This window comes from Diospyros lotus, chromosome 1 (assembly GCF_014633365.1).
Source record: "Diospyros lotus cultivar Yz01 chromosome 1, ASM1463336v1, whole genome shotgun sequence".
Lineage (NCBI taxonomy): Eukaryota > Viridiplantae > Streptophyta > Magnoliopsida > Ericales > Ebenaceae > Diospyros > Diospyros lotus.
The window spans coordinates 40364190-40387712 of NC_068338.1; the positions used below are offsets into that span (position 1 = coordinate 40364190).

The following is a 23523-nucleotide window of genomic DNA, read 5'->3' on the forward strand; positions in this document are numbered from 1 at the left end:
GAGAGAGTCCAAGCAACAGTCATGCCATCTCAGTTGCGGTCCCTGATTGGGTATAGAGTATTATCACACAGCTATGAACAAACTACATGGGTCAAGGAGCTCCTAACCAAGCTAGCATACAACCCCAAGGCAAGGTGGTCATAGGGAAAGATGCTCAGTTGAAGAAACGCATCCTTTATTGCATGACTCACCCATAGGGGGCCATTCTGGATTGAATGTCACCTATCAGAGGGTGAGACAACTTTTTTACTAGCCGGGCTTGAAGAAGGATGTCACTAATTATGTGCTACAGTGCACCATTTGCCAAAAGTGCAAACATGAGCAAGTGCCATACCCGAGCCTTCTCCAACCATTAGAGATACCTTCCCAAGCTTGGGAGCAGATCTCCATGGACTATGTGGAGGGTTTACCAAAATCTAAGGGGTTTGACACCATCCTAGATTCCTGGTAGTGGTAGACAGGATGACTAAATTCAACCATTTTATTACCCTTGCACATCCATTCACTGCCATAGAGGTGGCTAGGAAGCTTATGGATTCAGTCTTCAAAGTGCATGGGCTGCCGAGATCATTGTCTCATACCGAGACAAGATTTTTACAAGCCAATTCTGGAAGACTTTGTTCCAAGGGTTGGGAATAGGGCTACATTTGTTATCAGCCTACCATCCGGAGATTGATGGCTAGACTAAGCGAATTAACCAATGTTTGGAGACTTATTTGAGGTGCCTATGCTTCACAAGACTAAGGAATTGGAGTAGGTGGGTGGCATTGGCACAATGGTGGCACAACACTAACTTTCAAACAACTCACAAGCGAACCCCTTTTGAAGCACTCTTTGGGTATCAACAGGCCGAAGCTAGTGTAGGCCCAGTGAGGGCCTTGGCCCTTACTCAGCCTTGGCTTGCCATTAATTTTGGCCTACACTCAAGGCCCATAATAAATTTGGAAACCCTCCCTCTCTCGCTCAAGCGCCCAGCCACCCACCCCCTGCCCTTCTCCCTCTCTCGCTCTCACTCGCTGCCGACTGCTTGTCTCTCATTCTCACTCGCTTCGTGCCTTTGTTGGACCGTTGCTGAGGTCGCTCACCCCCCTCGCCCTCCTTGCATAGTTCTAAAAGGCGATAGGCGCATTGAGGAGCAAAGGGTCCTGGAGCTTGAGGCGCAAGGCGCACATCATTCATGATTATCAATAATAAACCACTATTAAAACTCAAAATCTAGTAAAATCACAAACCACTATTAAATTATCAATAATAACACATGTATATCATTCATGATTCATTATTTTCAAATTCTAAACTAACAACATCAAAGTTGATTCATTCATCATGCAAATTCTAAACTAGAAACATCATCAAAGTTCAAACTCAAAGTCTCAAACATTGTAAAAATACTATATATAATATACAAACATAAATATATTGTCTATATAAATTTTTTTAAAAATAAAGCTTCAGTGATCGCTTTGGAGACCAGGTGTGTTGGGGATGATTCAACACTCCACCGATTTGCTGGGGTGTTGAATCACCTGTGTGATGAAACCAGTAGATCACTAGGTTCATCTCATCCCAGTGATTTGGTGGATCCATCTAATTTCATTGCCACTAGAAAAATTAGAAACATAAGATAAAATCCAGATCTAATTTCATTCCCAAAAGCCAAATCTTCTGGGTTCAAATCAAAAGAAGTGGTGGTGGTGGTGGCAGCAAGTCACAATGAAGGTGAATGACAGTAGCGACGATAGACGTCATAACGTTGGAACAGAGAAAAGAAAGGGGAAGAAATTAGATCCTGGAAGAATAAGGAGAAGAAGGAAGAAGAAGAAGAAGAAATTAGACAAGATGATGGTGGAGGGTAGGGACAGTGGTCAGTAGTTGGTTTGTAGAGATAGAAGAAAGAGGATAAAAAAGAGAGAGTTGGTGGCTTTTTTATATCTAGGGAAAAATCATCCAAACAATGCAAAAAATTAAGGCCAAAAAATTAACGTCTATGCAGTAGGCCATAGATGTTAAAGGCATGCCTAACGCCTCAGCACCTCACTGTCCAAGGAGCGTGCCTCCCAAAAAATGCATCGCTTCAGCCCAATTGAGGCGTCTTGCACCTAGGCGCACCTTTAACATCTATGTCTCCTCGGTCGCTCACCTCACTCAGTCGCTCTTGCTTGCTGCCTCTCTCTGGCTCCATCACTCACCGGCTCACCCCCCCCCCCCCCCCCCCCCAACCCTCCCCCTCGGTCGTTGCTCGCTGCTCACCCTCACCTCCTCCCCCTCGTCGGCTCTCCCCTTGGTCGCTCGCCTCGCCCTCACTAGAAAATTTTGTTGGCTCCACCCCTGGGTATCAACCCCTTATTATTCTGACAATCATGTATTACACAGCAGCAAAGACTTCAACTGACCAATACCTCAAGGCAACGCAGGAGGTTTTGCATGTCATTAAACGAGAGCTCACTATGGCCCAACAAAGGATGAAACAACTGGTTGAGAGGCACCGCACTGACTAATCCTTTGAAGTAAGGGATGAGGTTTACTTGAAGGTCAGGAGGTTCTAGCAACAATTGTTTTCTAATGGTCCTATATCTAAAATCAACCAAAAATATTACGACCCTTTCAAAATCACTGCTAAAATAGGGCTAGTAGCCTATAGACTACAATTGCCTGAGAGAGTAGGACTGCATCCAGTTTTCCATGTGTCTCTCCTCAAAAAGGAAGTGGGACCATCCGTTATCACCAATAAGGAAGTTCCTGAGTTGGTTGAAGATAGTATCGTGGAACTAGAGCCTCTAGCGATGCTTGATAAGAGGGTGCCTTACAAGGATTCCATCCCTCTCACATAGGTCTTGGTGCAGTGGATGCACCTGCACCCCGACAACACCACATGGGAATACCTGTTGGATCTGCTCCAACAATACACCCTCGAGTGCCCTTGGGGTTGTCATAGCCCAAGGGCACCATTGTAATTAGTAGCATAGGGCATTATTGTAATTAGTAACCTAAGCTGCACATGGGCACTTGGGTTTACTAATAGAAAGAGAGAGTCAGTTACTTAAGAGCCCTCTAGATTGTAAGTAGCCTATAAATAAAGCTACTCAAGGAGGATGGGGATCATGTGAGGATTATACGACTGACCTTTTCCCTCTCTCCATTATGTAACAATTCTCTCTCTCGATTCTTCTCCCTCTCCCGCCATTCTTCTTTCTCTTTCTTCCATAATATCGGAAGAGTCCCCTTGTCAGATCCTTGGAACTAACATAGTGGTTATGGGATGATCTAGTGCCTCTCAGGTTTTAGATTGTTCTATTGTAAATATCTAGGGTAGGCATTTATGTAGTGTAGAATATTCCAGAATTAGTTCCTAGTTATAGATTAGAGTTGATCTCCACCGTTGGTTGCAAGGCAGAGGGTCTATATATAGGAGAGTCCAAATTTATCTTGTATACGGGAAAAAGTTGAGTGATCTATAGAAAAAGCCTAGATAACTTCTCTCACTAGCTCATACTTGCCTACTATTATCAAGCTCCTCATGTAATTCAAGTGTGTATGCAAGTTAGACCGACTTAGCACCAACAAAGCAAGTGTAGCTACTCCTAACATGTGGTCACTTAGGGTAGTCCAAGGTCGTGACATTAGGCTCCACCATCTAACATTGACATGGAACCTAATCAACATATACAACAATAACTACAAGCCTTAATCCCACTAGGTGCAATTGACTATATAAAACTTAGATCTCCAGCCATCTATGTTCGTGACCATATCCTTCCGTAAAGCCATTATATTCTTGTTACAGGCTCTTTACTAAATCAACTTTATATAGGGAATAATTTGCATGATCTATTGTGGGTGAATACATTATCATATTCCATTTGTAAAGACTTGGGAGTTTTGAGAACTTTACCTCATTTTATCTTATAAACAAATTCAAGAGTAACTATTTTAGATGATGTAGCATTTATGTAATGGAACACATTACACATTAACCCAGGTCAGATATGCCCCCCAACAAATACTGAAAAATTGTCCAAATGTGTCCCAAGTTTTATTGACTTGGAACTTTTGAAGGATCCCCATTTCCATGGTTTACACTGATATAAGACAGAACTTTGAAATAAACAAGGACAGACAAGACTAGGGCAATTAATCATCCCTTTTAAGCCTTTTAACTTAAAGAACTTCAAAATTCAAGACCTCAAAATTGTTTCTGAAACATATTTTCTTAGAATAAATATAAAAAATTTGTGTTCAAATTGCTTTCAGATTAAGAATGTGAAAATAGATACAATTTAGTTCAACCAATATTTTGCCCAGACACATGGTGTTGGATTCATTTTCACCTTTCCACTCTCTTTTAGTGTTTTGCTATATGTAAAATATAAATTTACAAGTTATAAGAAAACTAACAAGTCGTTGTCCATCTTTATGCATAAATAACTCTAATTGTTATCATGTCCTAATGTATAATCTCAACTAAACAGTCTCGAACTTTCTAAAATAGTTGTGGCATGTAAATATCATGCAGTGTTTCATTCTGTTTCGTTATGCAGCAGTGTAGAAGACAAATGACAAATGAAAAAAAAAAAAAAACCTCAAGCATGCGAGAGGAGTCAAAAGCCAATCATTAGAATAGCAATAATAATAATGATAATAATAATTACTTAAATATCAACAAGAATAAAAATAGTTTTTAACAAAACAATAACAATAACAATAATAATTGCAATCTGAAAGAGAACCAAAATTCCATTCTTTCTCACCTAATTTCAATCGGAAACTTGTCCAACAATATCGGGGAAGAATTTGGATAATTTGTGGGAACAAGCAACCTTAAGGGCTGAATCGGTGACTGCATATTCATAAATCACAACATAAATACAGCATTGAAAGAACAGTGGAAGAGAATATTGATGACTATGAGGATTTGAAGTTCACCATTTGGGCAGAAGCATACTGAGACTTCAAATTTGGACTGAGAGCAATGGCACTGAAGGAGCACTTGACAATGGTTCCTTCACCACCTTCAGCCGCTGCTGCAGCTGCTGCAGTTGGATCAATATCTTCACTACTTATATCCACAATTGTATCAATAAGACGCTGATTTATCTCCCTTATTTCTTCCAAAAGGGCATGATTAACCTGCAAGAGGTGACACAACGTAATTTGGAGCATGAACCAAATGGGAGTCTTCCACCAGAAGAAGCTAAGATGAAAGATAAATTTAGAACTTCATACTATAGCTGGGAAAATTACAAATATATAGCTGCCTGAGCAACTAAAGGAGTTCTGCATCAGCAACTCACATCAGATGAAAGGACAACATAAGCACCTAAAAAGCTATATCAGAGTTGCATAGTTTTTGAGTTAACTAGAGAAAACTAGTTTTTGAGTTAATATAGAGTAAAAGCTACTCACTGATAAAGGCATTTTGCCCTGTATAATGACTACAAACAAGATTAAACACGATAGCGGAATACAAGCACTAATTTTTTACTTGCCAATATCATATACTGACTACAAATGTTTAAATACAAGTATTACAAGAACATCTTAGCAGTAATTGAAGTTTTACTTGACTGAAAATATAAATGCTAGGGAAACTCAATAAAAATAATATTATAACATATCAATCCATCTCACTATGTGGCATCAACTATGTGAATGTTAGTTTGACAATCATTTGTATATATAGCCTCATCAATTGTGTGGCTCTTATAACTTGATGTTGAATCCTTGATCCGACAAGGGGAATTCTCCTCTATTTAGAAGAGAATTAGGCGGGAGAGGGAAGAGAGATTTGAGAATTGAGGGAGAAGGATCGAGGAGAGAGAGAGAGAGAGAGAATTACAGAGGGAAATTTGAGAATTAGGCAATTCAATTGTATTGGATGCCTTTCAAATGAGTTGGGGCCGAGCTTTTAAACTCATCCTCCGCGAGAAGTTGGCGCCAATAAACGGTTGCCACTCCCAAATTCAAATTTAAATGTTCAACTACTTACAACTAATTGCAGTCATATTTTCCCCTTATTACAATAGTTCCCCTTAGGTACACGACAATTCCCCTCATCTTAAAACTAATTCTTGTAACATACAGGGGAATAGTGGGTTGGAGTACGCACAATAGTTTCTTGGATGCTTTCATCCAAGAAACTATGCGAGCTCCCACTATCTATTAATATCAAAGTTTCCTCTTCCCAACGTTACCTCTGATTTTGATCATCTTCTCCTAATGGTGGCCTTCCAGGGTGTGAAGTGAAATCTATCCTCCTTCCTCCTCTTCCAATTGCTTCCCTATTTCTGTGTCAGGCATTTCTTCTTCATCTTCGTCATCTTCCCCTTCCATTTGCATTAGTGCCCCACCGTGTATTTCTCCCCTTTAAAACACAATCCCATATGTTGTTTTTGATCTAATGTCAGGGATTGTAGGGGATTGGTTGCAATCTGTGCCTTGGGTGGGTAACTCCCCTTATACATTTGAGAGTTGCCAGCCTTCTGACTCCCCCCGCCGAGCCTTGCCACCCCACTCCAAACCCTTTTAGTGAGAGTATGTGCTTCTTAGCGAAGGCGTCCAAGGATAACTCATGTAAGCGAGCCTTCTATGCCGCTTGCCTAACGGTCGTCGGCTATAACATCTTCACCATTGGTTTTAGTTCGTCATTCAGTCTGCTAAGGAAGCTGGACACAAAATACTACTCGTCTAGCATGGGGTGGGGGTGTCCTAGCCTGGATTTCAACTCCTCAAATCGGGCCTGGTATTCTTCCACTATCCCTTCTTGCCGTAGCTTATTAAACTATTCCACCACATCAGTCAAGTTACTTTCATCGAACCAGGCACAAAATTCCTCTACAAACTCTGGCCACCTCTATTCCTATCATCTAGCACTCCAACTTTGAATCCATGAGTCTGCTACATCGTTCAAGTACGCAGTAGCCATGTTAACTTTGTTTTCTTCCACCACCCGGTAGTGATAGAAGAAGCATTCGCACATTCTTATCCACCAACGAGGCTTCACCCCTTCAAACACTGGTATCTCCATCTTTGGGACGGGAATGTTAGTTGTAGCACCTAAGCCTCCTCTCATGGTCGCCTTTCCTGCTGGCTCCACCCTTTCGTCTCTCTCTTGACGACCCCTTACTCCTTGAAGGATATGAGCAGTAGCCGTTTGTCACGACCCTAGGGGTAGTACTGTAATTGGGAGGGTATTAACCTTGTAAACCGTTAGGGTCTAACTAAAGGAGTTGGTTGGTTAATAGGCAGGAATGGGTTGATTGTATAATAGCTTGTTGTTAGGCTACTTGTTAGGCATTTAAGTAGTTAGAAGAGTTGTTGTTGAATTGGCTAGAGGTTCTATATAAAGGAACCTATAGCATTGTGGAGGGATATCGATTGAATGAATAATCAATTCCTCTCTTTCTTGATTCTCTCTCTCTTTCCTTCCTTATTTATCTCTCTTTTCTCTCCTTGTTTCTATCTCTCCCTCGTTCTTACATTCTGTAGTTATTGAAATTGCCAGCCCTAATTCAAGGGCTTGACAAAATGATATCAGAGCCATGCAATCCTTGGCTATGAATTTTTCAACTTGGGCAGAACCCTTAAGAAGTGCATCGAGGGTTTGATCCAACACAAAACCAATAGTATCAGAAGTGACTGAGTCGCAAGAAACAGGCCAATGAAGTTAATCCTGTGGACAACAGCTCGGAATTAAAGTCGCAACAGAGCGAGTGCAGGCAAGGTCGGACGTTATTGGGTGCCAAATTGAACGAGTCACGGGTGGCGACTCAAGTAGTAGTAAATTCTGGTGATTACGGAAATTACAGAGCCGACAGATTCAAGATTTGGCCAATTTCAAGAGGGTCGGTGATTGGGTAAGAAGACCCGAGCAAAGCCAGATGATCTTGAGGATCGGAAGCAGAAGGTGGCCATTCCACGTCGGAATTGGCTAATGAAGGTCATGAGGGTGTGATCGGAGAGTGCAATGTCGAATCTTGAAGACGAAGCAGGAGGTAATCTGCGGTTGTGAGTTTCTTTGATTTTTGGCCATCTGATCGAGACCGACCTAGGATCAATTGGGTCATAGGAGGGTGGCGAAGCAATTCGGGGCTTCCGCCTTCTCCCACCCTTGTTAATTTTTGTTGAATTTCAACATCTCGGTTCAGATTTATAGATTCAAGAAGCAATCTTGCTAAAAGATTCAGAGCCTAAAAGCGGTTCGAATTTGAGGATCGTATCACTTGCAGATCAAATTTTGTAAGTGAAATAGAAGGTGGTTCTCAGCAATTGTTTGATTGGAATTGGGATTGGAAGGCATGAAGTGGTGAATTTAAGTTTGGATAGATGGTCGAGGGTACGCGATTGAAGCAGCTGGAGATCAGGTTGGAACCCATGGAATCCGGGATGACCCATACTCAAGATACTATACGCCAAACGCAAGAAGACCTAGAGGAATGGAGAGAAACCATGCAAGCTGCGATGGAGAAGCAACAAGAAGCTATTGAACGATGTCAAGAAACAGTGGAGCAGCAAGGGCAGAAGATCAACAATATGTTAAACATGTTGTCCTCTCTGCCCCAATTTCGGTTGTCGTCGGAATTCCCACTAAGAAAGCCATCTGATCCAATTTTGTAGCATCAGGGCAATCGATCAGGGACGCAAGGAACTCTTGAAGAAGTGGAGCAGCCTACAATCCAAGAAACATAGGCGAGGAATCCACAGCCCACGACCCACACCCATGTCCCTATACCAAGATTGGAAATTCCGGCATTTGAAGGGAAGAAGCCGCGGTGGTGGATAAGGAAATGCGAGAGGTTTTTTCAGTTTTATCGGATTACAGAAGATCAAAAGATCAACCTAGTGACAGCCTATTTGAATGAGGTAGCAGACTCTTGGTATCAAGGGTGGGTGCAAGATGAGGGAATGCAGGGAAGTTGGGCAGATTTTGCGGAGGGGTTATGTGAGTGTTTTGGGGAGAAGAGCATGGCGAATATAGTGGAGGAATTCAGCAAATTGAAGCAAGAAGGGACTGTAGCGGAATACCAAACCGATTTAAGGAATTGAGGTCCATGGTGTGTACTGTGCAACCAGGGCTTACCGAACAGTACTTGGTATCCGACTTCATCAGCGGGTTGAGGGAGGAATTGCGGCCCATGGTAAAGATAATGACACCCACATCGGTGAGGCAAGCTGCAGAAAAAGCGAGGCTGCAGGAAGTGACCCTAAAGGCCATTTTTAAGAAGCATGATATTCTCTACGAGCCAAGTCTATTGGCAGGGCAATATGGGAGTGGTAACTCTAGGTCCTTGCTTACACAGCCTAATCAAGACGCAGCCAAAGAACCTTCCAATAATAATGGCACTATGGGTAATCTAATAGAGCAAAGGAGACAACTAAGGCTATGCTTTAGGTGTAGAGACAATTATAGCCCCGACCATCAATGTAAGAGACAGCTGATGTATATGGAGGGCTATGATGGGGAAAAGGAAGAAGAAGAGAAAGTCTTCCATGAGGAAACAAGTGAGTGCAAGATGATCATCGAGGAGGAATCACAACTGCATTCTATACGAACTGTAGTGTTTGAAGAAAAGACTGAGGTAGCGACAGAATTGCCAGAGGCTGTGAATGCTGCTATACTTCTACTACTCAAAGGGGAAAAGCAAAACATTACGAAGGAGAGAAAGAGGCAGCAAGTATTGAAGGTGGGAATTGGTTGAACCATAGCCGTTTCTATCAATTCATGGGGACAAGAATTGTTTGAAGGGAAGGGGATTGCCACGACCCTAGGGGTAGTACTGTAATTGGGAGGGTTGTAAACCATTAGGGTCTAACTAAAGGAGTTGGTTGGTCAATAGGCAGGAATGGGTTGATTGTATAACAGCTTGTTGTTAGGCTACTTGTTAGGCTATTAAGTAGTTAGAAGAGTTGTTGTTGAATTGGATAGAGGTTCTATATAAAGGAACCTACAGCATTGTGAAGGGATATCAATTGAATGAATAATCAATTCCTCTCTTTCTTGATTCTCTTTCTCTTTCCTTCCTTACTTCTCTCTCTTTTCTCTCCCTGTTTCTATCTCTCTCCCTCGTTCTTACATTTTGTAGTTACTGAAATTGCCGGCCCTAATTCAAGGGCTTGAAACTGTTCTCGGTGGAACATCCACTAGTAGTGTCGCGTTCGGTTGTCGAGAAAAAATGGCCAATGCGGCGTTCGGCTGCTGGCTCAGTCCCGTAAATTCCACTCAAAGATGAGCGAAGTCATCTCTCAAATTTCGCTCCATTTCCATAACATCCGACTGCATCCTGCTTATGTCTTCGTGGGTGTTTCTGATACCCGCTTCTACAATTTCCAACCTTTCCTCAACCAGCTCATGGCCTTGTCGCACGCCCTCTTCTATGACATACAGGCGAGCTTCCATTTGTTTCATGCGAGTACCCTCTGCCATGTTTGTTGGTTGCAGCTCGTCGATTCTGGACCATCAGCTCTGATACTAATTGTCAGCACCCCTTGGTCTGACAGGGTTAAGGGCGAAATTCAAGAGAATTCCGGCTATTCGAATAGGGAGCAAGGAGAGAGAACAAATACAGAGAGAAAAGATAACAGAAAAGAGAGAGAAAACGAAGAAGATTCTTACTAATCATGAGCATGGCTCCAATACAACCGAATATATATGTTGTTCGAGGGCCCTTCTAGAAGGTAGTCATGACCCTGCATTTCCTACCCTGCCAAGGCTCACCCAAGGCGTTACAAAATAAGGATGGACCTTTCTAATCCTATGATATATTAGCTACGTGACAGTATCTTTGGGGGTCTAACTGTAATATCTAGAGGTGTGCACGGTTCGATTTAGTCGATTTTTAACATTTTTAGTACACCAAACCGGTTGTGCGGTTTTTCTGTCAAACCAGACCACGCGGTCTGGTTTGGTGGGCGAGAAACCGATTTCCGCGGTTTTCCCAAAACATCCAAAATATTAATCCACCCATTTTCATGGTGCGGTTTCTATGGTTTCATAAATTGTTTCATCAACTATTTAGCCCATGAACCAAAATAAATAAAAAATTATATATAAATAATCTTTTATTTATACAATAATCTGTTTATAAAAACAGATTGTTTGGTTACAAAAGAATCTGTTTTGTAAACAATCTGTTTACAAACAGATTGTTTATAAACAGATTGTATATATAAACAATCTGTTTTGGTTATATATAAACAGATTGTTTATAAAATCTGTTTTGTTTATACAATCTGTTTGAGATTTGCTTTTTTGGTTTGAGATCTGTTTTAAATAAATTATTTCATAATTTTTTTATTATTATATTATACTCGGGCAGTTCGGTTTTAAACCGAACCGAGAAATCCTCAAACTGTGTGGTTTGCGGTTTGAGGATTTCTCAAACCGTACCCAACCGCCCCCCTCAAAAAACCGCGTCATGTGGTGCGGTGCGGTATGGTTCGGTTCGGTCGATTTTCGCGATTTGCCGGTTTTTTTGAGCACCCAATTATGAGATATAAGTAATATCTCATATTTGATTAGTTATATTGGGGGTTCCGCCTCCTCTATAAATAAGAGGGCAAGGCGACAATCAAGGATCATCTTTTTTCTTTTCAAGTTCTCGGTTACTATTGTGAGTACTTTTGTTCTAGAGAAAGTGAGACTTGTGTATTAAGTTCTTGGGCTTTCTTGGTGTGAACAAGGGATTGTACTTGAGCGATAGGATTGAAAGAGGGCTTGGGTTTTGTACTAATCAGTTTCTTCTCAATAAAAGCTGCTCGATTGGGGTGTTGGACTGCTGGATGTAGAGCCAATTAAATTGGCTTGAACCAGGATAAATCTATTGTGTCTCCTTTATGGTTTGATCTTTTTCAATTCTGTTTATCATTTTTGTTGTTCATTTTTCTGTTCTTATATTTCCACTGTATCCGAGAGTGTTGGAGAGGGTTTATGAGAGGGTTTTCTTGCCTAAGGGTATAATTCAAGAGTCCTAAGGTTAACAATGGCCAATTTAAGTTTGTTGCTAGAGATAGGAGAACCCAAATGGTATTGAGTTTGGCAGCATATGCAAAGGTTTCTTGGTAATCAACACCATAAGATTGGGTGAAACCTTTTGCAATGAGGCGAGCTTTATACCTGTCAATACTCTCATCTTTCTTATACTTCACAATAAAGATCCATTTGCATCCAACCGGATTTTTACCTGAAGGCAAATTAGTGATTTCCCATGTTTAGTTCTTCTCTAAAGGCATGTATCTCATCTAAAACCATAAGGGATCTTTCAGGGCCTCTAGGATGTTGGTGGGAACCTGGACTGCATCCAAACTAGTAACAAATGCTCAGAATTTTGACGAGAGACCTTTGTACGAAATGTAATTATGAAGAGGATGTTTTGTGCATGATCTTACTCCCTTCTTGAGTGCAATAGGCCAATCTAAATCATTCTCAGGCACCTCACTATGTGTATTGTCAGGAATAATGTTACATTCATTCATTGAATCCAGATTAGACAGTTGATCAAGTTCGGTTAGTGATCAGTGTTCTTCCTAATCTTGAGCACTTCCTCTCCTAGACTAGACACAAAGTTATGTATTTGTTAGTAAGTGAACATCGATAGGATTAGATGGAGGATAGGCTCAATTAGTAAGGTAACATCGGTAGAGTTAGATGGAGGATGAGGCTCAAATTGAGGAGTATCGGTAGAGTTGGGCGGCAACAAAGGAGTATGAGTAAAAGGATTCAAAGCATCCCAAGACTGACATTCCTTGGTAAATTCACTCTCCCCCTGAATGGTAGGGTTAGGATAAAAGGGTCGATGTTCAAAGAAAGTGACGTCCATGGAGTGATAGTACTTTCGCGTGGAAGGAGAAAAGCACTTATACCCTTTCAGGTTAGGAGAGTATCCCAAGAAAATACACTTGATGGCTCGGGGATTGAACTTGCCACAATTATGAGGATGAAGGTGGACAAAGACTGAGCATCCAAACACTTTAAGTGGAATAGTGGACACAAATCGAGAATGGGGATAGGTCATGAGGAGGGCTTGGAAAGGAGTTTGGAACTAAAGGACTCAAGAAGGCATTCCGAATTGAAAATCTTAATTCACAATTCTTGTTGTACATAACTTATGTATTTATATACACAAGGGGATCACCAATCACATCCCTAATAGATTGTGATTACCCTAAGAATAGTCAATCAAATGAAAAAGGAAACAATTTAAAAGCAAAAAATTCTCCTAGTTGTGATCCCCTAATTCTACTAGTAGAAAATTACCATCGGAATCACCTGGCCTACTTGCCTCAAAAAGTCGAACAACACTTAACAAATTTCACAACCGAGAGTCAACTTTCGGCTTCATCTTCAAGACTCGAAGCGAGAATTACTTGCTCGCTCGAATCTACTGGAATCACCGAAATCCGCAGCTCAACCATTTATGATAAGGGTCGTCTGAACTTCTCCCTGCCTACTCGCCTTCAAATCCAATCGAAATCACAACCAATGATTAACCTCGCTCTAATACCAAATTGTCATGTACCTAGGGTTTAAGAGATAATTGGAAGGAATTGGAGGGAGATAGATCAGAAGAAAAGGAAGGGAAATTGAAAAGAATAGAAACAATGAAAGAGATTAGGGAGGACCGAGAGAAAGAGAGGGAAATTGAGAGATTGAAATCAGATTTCATTTAATAATATTCTTGTATGACTTGAATTAGATTGGATAGCTAAGGTTTGGCGCCAATAGGGCAGCCAAATATTCAAATCAATACAGCTGAAGGAAGTTGTCTTTTTAGGTACAAACCGCTACAACTACAATGCAACTAAAGGAAATTCATCTACTATCTAATTACTACTATATCCTTGGGTCATGACAACCTGTTGATGATTGAAGTGAAAGTTTAGCATCAAAGTGTGTGTTATTTCATCTTCTGCACAAGGTATTCCTTTTTATGTTCAATGTATTAGCTAAAACTCCACCCAGGGTTGAGTAATCCCTGTGACACTTTTAGTGTTAAAAGGTATTATTTCTTATTACAGCTATTCCTAATCCTAGATGAAGAACTATTGCACTAGGTAACCAACAACCAGGGATAAAGATCATTGAATCTTCTTATAATAAATGCTAGGCAAAATATCATTTGATTGGTGAGCTAGAATTCGTGTAGCCAACCCCACCTAGTACAATTAAAGCTTGATATGATGTTGTTTGTTGTTATTGATGATGCATGAGATTTCTCAAACAATACTTGTTGCCATTGATATTAATCTATATGATATGGTCAAGGAGAGTTTACTATTATGACAGAGACCATTAAAAACAACAATGGCTACCAATACAATTCTCAATCAAAAATGGAAAAATGATTTTTTGTAGCAAGGGACTTTCCACAGAAACCTGCCAAGTTCAGCTTATGAATCCAAAGTGGGACATTCTCAATCCAGCATGGCCTTTACGGTAATAGGCTAGACTATCACTGACTACTAGCATAAGGAGGCTAAATTGCTAGGCAAGGTAAACCAAGCCCGAAGGTTGACAAATCAAATAAGTGTGTACTTTGTGGAGCTACCAACCTTCCTAATCCTTATAATGTTGATAGAGACAAACAAAGAGAAATACCAAGTAAGCAGTAGCATTATAACTTATGAACATGAAACACTAATTTATTTCCCCATTCTTGTTATCTTGATCCTATGAGATATCATATCAACTTCTTAGATGAGTGAAAACACTTTACAATAGGACATGGTGATCAATCCAACTATTAAATTACTAACATCTTTCTACATGAAAATACAAATATAACCCACGATTAATATGGTTACATATGTTAAAACTTCATATGGCACTTGTACATAGCCCAGACTTCAAATTCTTTCCAAAACAACTTAACAAGAATACTAATTTGTAATTTTATTAAGGGTTATGACTATTAATAATTAGTACTTCTACTTCATACAAAAACTATGGTTTGCTTGGGTGTTTATTGCAGACTTTGTCTAATGCTTGATTTGCTAACCAGATAAAAACTAGTTTGTGGCTTAAAAAATTATTCAAGTTGGAATGATTCAAAAATATTTTAGAAATCAAATACCACCCCCCACCCCCCCACCCCCCCCCCAAAAAAAAAAAAGAAAAAAAGGAAAAAGGGATATGGCAAACATATAAAAAATTTTGAAAACAAAAACTAAAAACTATACAATTGTTCATGCAAACTCAAAAATTAAACAAATCAACTTGCAAGCCTTTTACAAAAGAGTACAAAGTAATTAATTTGAAAATAATTCTAAATGAAACAGAAGGCTATATAGAACAAATTAAACTGCTCAAACTTAAATGTATACATAGGTTCCAAACAAATAAAAATTTTACCAAATCATCAGAAACAGTAATAAATAATGACAATTAAATAAATTCTGACGCCCATTCAGTTTTGCTTCACAATTGTTACAAAATCATTGGTTTGATACCACGTTTCCTATTCAAAGTGACATCCCACTAATTTTTTTCATGATTCTGGAAATAAGGGTAAGGCTTGCAGTGGTGATGATGATTTGGAGATAAGGGAATTTTGGAAATCATTTGATGAAATGTAAATTTGAATTTCGAAGGTTTTTCAGAACTAGTTATGTTTTATATGATATGCTTAAAAACTAGTGGCTACACTTTGGATACTAAGGTGCTATATGGACATCCCTTACAGCCAAAGACCCACCATAAAGTGTGATAAAAAAGCCCTTTAGAACATTTTATTACAAGTAGGGAAATTGGCTTACTGCTGTGGAAAGTACATATTGAGTTTTAGTAGCTTACTATTATTATGTTTTAACATTTCAAAGCAACACCAGTGAGGAAGTTCTATTTTGAAGAAAGTTACTTGACTAGAGAAATACTTTCTCTTTCTGCTACCAATTTAGTATGCAGTTTACAGTAGTTGGATAGGTATATTATCATGTCAAGATATCCTTATTCTATTGTGAAATTTGTGAATAATGCATGCCTATAAATGTTCAATTTATGAGTAGATTTATTTTCGATATTTTTTTATGAACATATGATATGTTTGAATATAAATTATCAAGTCATTTCTTCAGGTGCATCTGCAGTTACATCTAATCAGCAATAGCACTCAGCCTTGAAACTTGGTTAACACCAAGCTTTTGAGCACATAAAATAACAACTGGAACCTTTTTTGGGTGTGGAAAAATAATGACTAACAGAACATTCAACAACTGAAAAACATTGCAAGAGTTTTAGGTAGCTCTAGAAGATTCCCATGCTTCATCAGCTGCACATTCCATTGGTTCTCGGTAGTAGAAAATAGACATATTCCATGGCAGATTTAAAGGCTACGCCTCCTTTGCAATTTATTCTCCTGCCTATCTCTGAAAGTGTCATATTTAATATTTTTTCAGTGATACTGAAATGTTGTTCCATTACCCTTTGAATGTTTTTTGTATATAAACAGTGTTTCTAACCACTGACTTCCAAGAAGAAAAAAAGACTATTGATGACAATGGCAATTACGGCAACAAAGATGAAAACTCAATGAGCACAAAAAGGCACTAATTGCATCATGAACATGATTTGAATTATCACCATATAATAATACTCACAGTGCAATTCAACAATAAAGCATTAATGATAGAGTTTTCTCAGAAAAAGATAACAAACAATGCAGATAAGAGATTAACAGAGAAAAGATTGATATATATCATGAGAAGTTACTTTCATAGTTCCAGCACATGATGATAAGGTGGTAAAGTGTCTTCGAAAATGAGAATTTTTTTTTTTCCAAGGAAAAAGTTAGACAAACTCCCATGCATGCCAATACATGCTTTTAGGGAAACCACATTAGAGTTCTATACTATATAGGAATATCATACTACACTCCACAGAGCAGCATTTAACACACATCCAGCACCCCGAGTTACAACCACAAAACAGCAAGGCATGGTATTTAGGGTCTGAGCCTGAGGCATCAGTGCTTCCATTCTCATTTAGGAAAATATAAATTACGGGGTAATACCTCAGGTCCTACGCCTCTTGATACCAGATGTTGCAGTTGATTCTAAGTCAGATGCCTCTGAACCAGCCAAATGCAAGAAATTCTCATTTAAGCTGCCAGCAGATGATGCAACATTCAACGGCATTGCACTTGTGTAGCGTCTCATTTTCCTTGTTCCAGAGTTCCCATCTTGTGTGGCAAAGTTTCTTGCCTGCAGGCGGCACTTTGTCATGGCAACCAAATCTTCACCTACTGCTGCTCTAGATCCATTACCTGGTGCTGATCCTGCTATCCTGTCGATCATACTAACAACTGATCCGATATCATTAACTGAGGCGCTCAATGCCCTAGGTGACATTGATTTTACCTGAAATTAAAATAATAAAAAAAAAAAAGAAAAACCATCCAGATCCAATTTATAAAACCAGTATATCAACTATAGTTTTAAACATGACTATATGACTGTTTAAAAAGAATCCATGACATTGAATCCAGCTAACCGATTTAGTTAAGCGTCCGATAGGCTGTTCTTTAACATTTGACTTGCCAGAAACAACTGTTGGGGCATTAAGATGATTCCCATCCGGACTAGAGAACTCTGCAAGCAAAGGCGAGGCAGATATCCCAGGAGTGCCAATGGCAAGGGATTGGGCAGGTGCTACTGCTATAGCTGTTTGTTGATGTCCAACATTTCCAGTGTTGGAGAGTGCTGAAACACCGGGGTTAACTTTCTCAGATTCCCCTGGCATTGGAGAAGGAGCCAGAGGAGTTGAAGGAGATGGAACAATGAAAGGTGAGCTTGCAGATTGCAAAGGAGTTCCAGCTTTTGTGAGGGAAGTCAACACATTTTGCTGGTCAATTTGGGGAGAAGAATGCTGTGGCATTTGAGGAGATGCAGCCTGGAGGAGTTGTGGTGAAGATATGGGAAATGCAGCTCCTGACTTCAACTGCTGAGAGTGATATGCTGAACGCTGGCCCACTGAGTGATGTTGCTGGAAAACTCCTGCTTTGACAGCCATCTGCTGTCTCATCTTTAAGTCATTTACATCATTCATCTGATTAGGTTGTGCCATTTGGTGTGCTGGCAAAGGTGCACTATGCGGCTGCTTAGTTTGCTGGTGTAATTGTTGCTGCTGCTGCTGCTGCTGCTGCTGTTGTTGTTGCTGCTGCTGCTGCTGCTGCTGTTGCTGCTGTTGTTGTTGCTGGTGCTGCTGCTGCTGCTGCAGCAAATGGTGTTTATGGATAATATGTTGCCGCTGTTGCTGTTGATACTGTTGTTGTTTCAGTTGTGTCTGCATCATCTGATGTTGGAGCATATTGGAACTTGACTGCAGAGGAGTAAGGTTTGTCTGCAGTGCATTTATCCCACTTTGTGATGACAAGGAGTTGATGTTTACCTGCTGAGTAGCACTCACAGGATTTTGCTGTACGGATCCTACAGCAACTTGTTGTAGAGTATTTAGTGCATTTCCCTGACCAGAGTCAATATTTGAACTGGGTAGTGAATTGATCATACTCTGGGGTGCATTTGAAACCCCTGATAAAGAAGACAAGGAATTATGATGAAGGCTTGGCACATTGTTCTGCTGCATTGATGCTACAGAACTCTGTACGTTCATTGATTGTAGCTGGGGGTTAACTTGATTTTCATGTGGCTGAGTAATTTGAGACTGTGACTGCTGAGTCTGCTGCATGGAATGCATATGAGGTGGGGGGAGTTGTTGCCCAGGTTGCAGTGGCGGGCCAGGTTTACGGGGCCTATTTGAATTTAGAAGGTGAAGTATTTGCTTCTCATATGCACCCAACTTGTCCTTGAAAGCAGGTAAAATACTAGTTTTGGGAACCTGTAAGAATGTAATAGTGCGCTCCAACATAGTCTTAAACACTTTGAGCTTCTCAAGTTGCTCACTTTTTGGTTGCTGAGGAAGAGACTCGTGCTGAAAAGAATAGAAAAAATATTGCAAGTGTAATGAGAAAGCATAACAGAAAATACAAATATAAGAAAAAAGTAAAGCAATTGCTGGAGAACTTTGTGTTTATTCCCCATGCTTGCTACATGCAGCTATGCAAGCACCTGCTTTGAGCTTTCTTTGGTATTATAAGGTCACTCAAGAATTATAAATTCTACAGGAAAGCATCTAGAAATGTGAAACCAAACCCCATGCCCACCCAAACCATGCAGCTGAGTGTAGTTCTACAACCATAATAGCGAAGTCAAGGAGGGCAAGTATCCAACAAGATGAACTTTAAAAGGATATAGATAAAAAATAAAATAAAAAATACCTGCTGTAGTTTACCAGCAATTTTCTGGTACATTTCATTTAGGTCTAGAAAATACGCCTCCTTCATGGCTTTAATCTGCATAGCAAACAAGAACAATCTTAAGAGAGCACATTGGTGCAATGAAGAATTTGCACATAAATTGAAACAAAAATTAACAGAAACCTAAGTAATTGCTAATTGCTATTCCACACATATGCAGTTTCTAAAATGGATATTCCAATAATTAGCCACCCTTTCCTCACAGCAAAACAAAAAAAGAAAAAGAAGCAAAGAAAACAAGCACTTGATTCATAAAACAGCAATTCCAGCTTCATTCCACCTACAGATATGTTTCATTCTACCCTTAAAACCATCACCACCACCGCCACAACAACACATCTTAATCCCATTACATGGGATCGACTTCATATATTCTACCTCGCCAATTAAAAGAATTGATTTAATCATGCAAAAACTAATAAACAAACAAACATAAAAAATAAAAAAAGCATAGAAGAACAATTCACACAACAAAGGGAAAATAGCAATATATGCACACATACAAAATAAAAATATGACAGCCACTCCTAAGAAAATGTAGAATAGTGTCAGGCACTTGTCAAAGACTTCTACAACATGTTGAACACTTGTCCAAATATATTCTTTTTTCGGCAACTAAAATTTGGACACTAAAGGGACAAACATGTCCATAGTGGGATCATGCGTCTTATCACCTAAAAAAATAGAACTGTGAAATCAGAAGCACTGGAATTTCTCAATCTTGCCAATTTACAAACACAAACACCCTGATTCAACCTACAACAGAATATAACAACAGCAGAATTAAAATAGGTAAAGAACATGCAAACCACACGATGAACACAATCAGTTTATCCTGGTTCAGACCATCAATAGTGATCCTGCGTCCAGCCTCTTGTCCCGAGAGCAAACTCCACTAGAATCTTTGAAAACCAGTACAAGAATCCCTCATCTACGAGTACACCAATTGCGAGAATACAAAGCACTGACTTTCTCACTAGTCTTTCCTCTCACTTTACAGCACTCGCACAATTGAATGAATGATGCCCAAAGCGACTACCCTATGCCTCTATTTATAGACATTTTTTTGGACGGACATTACAAGGGTTATAAAAAGAAGACACAATGTCTAATTTATCCCTCATACATATACAACTGTTAGACACTATCTAACTTAACTTATTTATGCCGCTTGGATTATACTTGGATTCTCCTGATTTCTTCAAGGCTATACTCAATGCAAAAACCATAACAAGAACATAACAAATTTAAGGAAATAAGTTTCCAAAGAAAAAAAACAAGGAGTGAATCATATCCATAAGTCGCCTGTTCTTGAGTTCTTTTTATTTCAGGAATTTTCAAGCCCAAAATCTAACTAGTTTAAAAGGTAGAATTTTCAGGAAAACTATGACTAAACTTGCTTGGAATGTTAATCATTTTCACCTAAAAAACAAGTGAAGCCTCAATCCCACCAAGTAGGATTAGCTACATGGATTCTTACTCACCAACCATTTCGATCCATGGTCATATCTTCTATTACACCTATCACGCTTAGTCTCATTATAACTTACTTTTTAATACATCCCTGCCATTTCATGGTTTAATACTTTTGAATTGATGCTTTGTCGTGTCAACTATGTGCCCATGTACGATTTTCACGTTCATGCTTCTCAAAGGACAACTAATGACACATCACCATACAATGCATTGTACTTGCATTGCATGAACTTACATTTGAGCACTGGCCACCTTTGGTATGAAAAGATGAATCCAAAGTTAGGCACAACTATAGAGACATGTCTCCTCTCTCCTACAATTAAATGCATTCTGTTTTATATAAATTCTGAAGTACCAATTTCACAGATTTAGGACATGATGTAAATGGGTTTCAAAAGGAAAACAGAATTTCCATCTCTTAGGTAAGTATGTAACAACATAAAATGATTCTTCGTATCACCTACAACTGCTCTGTCCATCATTGATAAACAACATATTGAGCCTTAATCCTACTATGTGAGGTCTGCTACATGAATTCTAGCACAATACATTTAGAAAATTTGGGCACAAGGTTGGAGAAATCAGATGCAAATGCCTGAGCTATCATGTCAGTGATGGATACCTTGGGGTGAGCATAATAGAATATGTAATGCTAGTTTGGAATATTTAATTCATAGATAAAGTATAATAGGAATGCTGTCTACATCAGATATAGCATGAAATAATCATGAGACTACAGCAAAATACTTAAAAAAAACAAGTATTCCTTTCAACTTCAATTTTCATTAAAATTCTGGCATTCAACTGTATCATTGGAAAGTATTTGTACTTTGTGATGTTTGTCTTCTAACAATCAACATGAATTTATTTTCATGCTGTTACATGATTTAAGTTGCTCGGTAAGACTTACATCAGGAGAATTTAATTACAAAGATTAAAATATCAATGACAATGTACCTTCTGGTAGACCTCCTCTTGCCAATCCCCATTATTTGCATTTCCTGTTTGAGTTGTAGAATCTAACAGAGCTACAAAAACATAAACGAGTATGTATTAGCTAAGAACCAGTACATGATCCATATGTTAAAAAATGAATTATAACCAAAATGATGACTTCGTTAACGACACCTGCCAAAAGAATAGGAAGTAAGACATTTAAAAGCACAAAATGCACAAATACATAGCACAGTCAAGCATGAAAAACTGTGTAGGCTATACTTTTAAGGAGGCAAAGCATAATTGGGTGGTAAGCTTAGATGAAGATTATGACAACTCCCACACATAACCCATGTCTGGTGGATGGATTCTAGGAACAACCAACCTAATCCTAGCAACAGATAAAGCATGGTGGACCACTACTTGGGAAGTCACAGTATAAGGTTTTTACATGTTTTTTTCTTCAAAATAAGAAACATCAGTACAAGGATAGTTGGGCCTTATGGGAACACCAAATCAGAGGAAGGTTAAAAAATAAAAAAGATGTTGTGATTCTCTAGATTTGTATAACTAGAGTAAGTTTGGCAGGGGAAAAACTAGAGTTCTTTATCAAGATGATATGACCTAAACTAACTAAAATGCCTTTACTTTATGCCACCATCAAATAGAAGAGGAACTAGCTTATTATTGAGAGTAATCGATTTCCCATCAACCAGGTAGAATTTCTGTGAGTCAATAAGGGAAATTTTACTCCTATTATTTCTTTTCCTAGTTAAACTATATCTAATTTCATACGAGAGAGTTGTGGAGACTAAAACTCATGCCACTGACTGACCTAGAGAAATAAGGGTAGTATATTGTGTGAGAGTAAAGGGACGCTTCTGTACTTCCAAAATTTGCCTGGCTCCTTTTAGGTGCCCCGTTTAAGTCTAAAGCTACATGAGATGGGATTGTTGATAAGATTGAGAGAAAGTTTGTTCATGGGAAAGACATTATTGGCTTAAAAGTGGTAGGTCTGCTGAGACAAAGCCATGTTAAATTTTCTGTGCCTCTTTGATTTTTGTGCATGTGATTTGTGTGATCCGGTCCTAGTATTGAGAATATTGAAAATTATTCATTTCCCTAAGAGAACACTCCTGATTTCCCTTTTTTATGGTTAAAAAACCACTCTTCTTTTTGTTTATCCTTTTTTGCATTGTTTATAGACGAGTTTTGTTGTTGATAAATAGTTTTACAGTTATTTTTTATTTTTTCCTTTCTTTCCTTTTTCATACAGGGTTTTCCCTCTTGGCATACTTCAATGTAATTTATTTATCAAAGAACAGAAACTGAGACAGGAGCCTAAAAAGGGGATATGGCAGAAGTTGGGATGCTGAAGATAGGATTAAAGGCTAGTCTAGGATTTAAACTTAGAGCCTAAGCAAGGAACTAAGCCCCACAGTTGGAATAGAACCCACTTTACTTACACCCCAGAACCTCAACAAGAGCTTCCAGGTTTTGCACTTCGCTTGCATGGATTTAACTTTTTACTAAGTCAATGCAAAGCCTTGAAGCCACTGGAAAACAAAATAACGCACCTCTTGAAAAACTTAGCTCCACAAAAGAGGATGGTGTCATCCTCATGAAGGTAAGAGACAAAAGTTAGTCCATACAGCCTACACATAGTCGATTCCAGGCTCTTCCCCATCTCTCTTTCTTCTCTCCCAACCACATATTTTCTCAATTTGATGTTGGGCCATGAGCTAAGACAATCTCAATTTCCAACCACTACAATGTTTCACTATAAAATTTCCACTAGAACAGTAGAATT

The 23523-nt window shown here is 39.2% G+C and overlaps 1 protein-coding gene across 38 annotated transcripts in view; it reads right to left on the minus strand.

The window, feature by feature from the left end:
- Positions 1-23523, minus strand: part of LOC127799523 (mediator of RNA polymerase II transcription subunit 15a) — a 169822-nt gene that overhangs the window by 12885 nt on the left and 133414 nt on the right. For 21 of the 38 annotated variants that reach the window (XM_052333794.1, XM_052333698.1, XM_052333732.1 and 18 more), the window contains 4 exons: positions 21735-21805; positions 19263-19337; positions 17480-18916; positions 16972-17346 (listed from right to left, as the gene is read on the minus strand). In XM_052333794.1, coding sequence (XP_052189754.1) covers positions 17002-17346; positions 17480-18916; positions 19263-19337; positions 21735-21805 — 1928 coding nt within the window. In that variant the 3' untranslated portion in view covers positions 16972-17001. Of the gene's footprint in view, positions 1-4748; positions 4838-4923; positions 5134-16970; positions 17347-17479; positions 18917-19262; positions 19338-21734; positions 21806-23523 lie in introns of those variants that run through there. The other 17 variants (XM_052333858.1, XM_052333841.1, XM_052333848.1 and 14 more) reach the window with 4 other exon arrangements.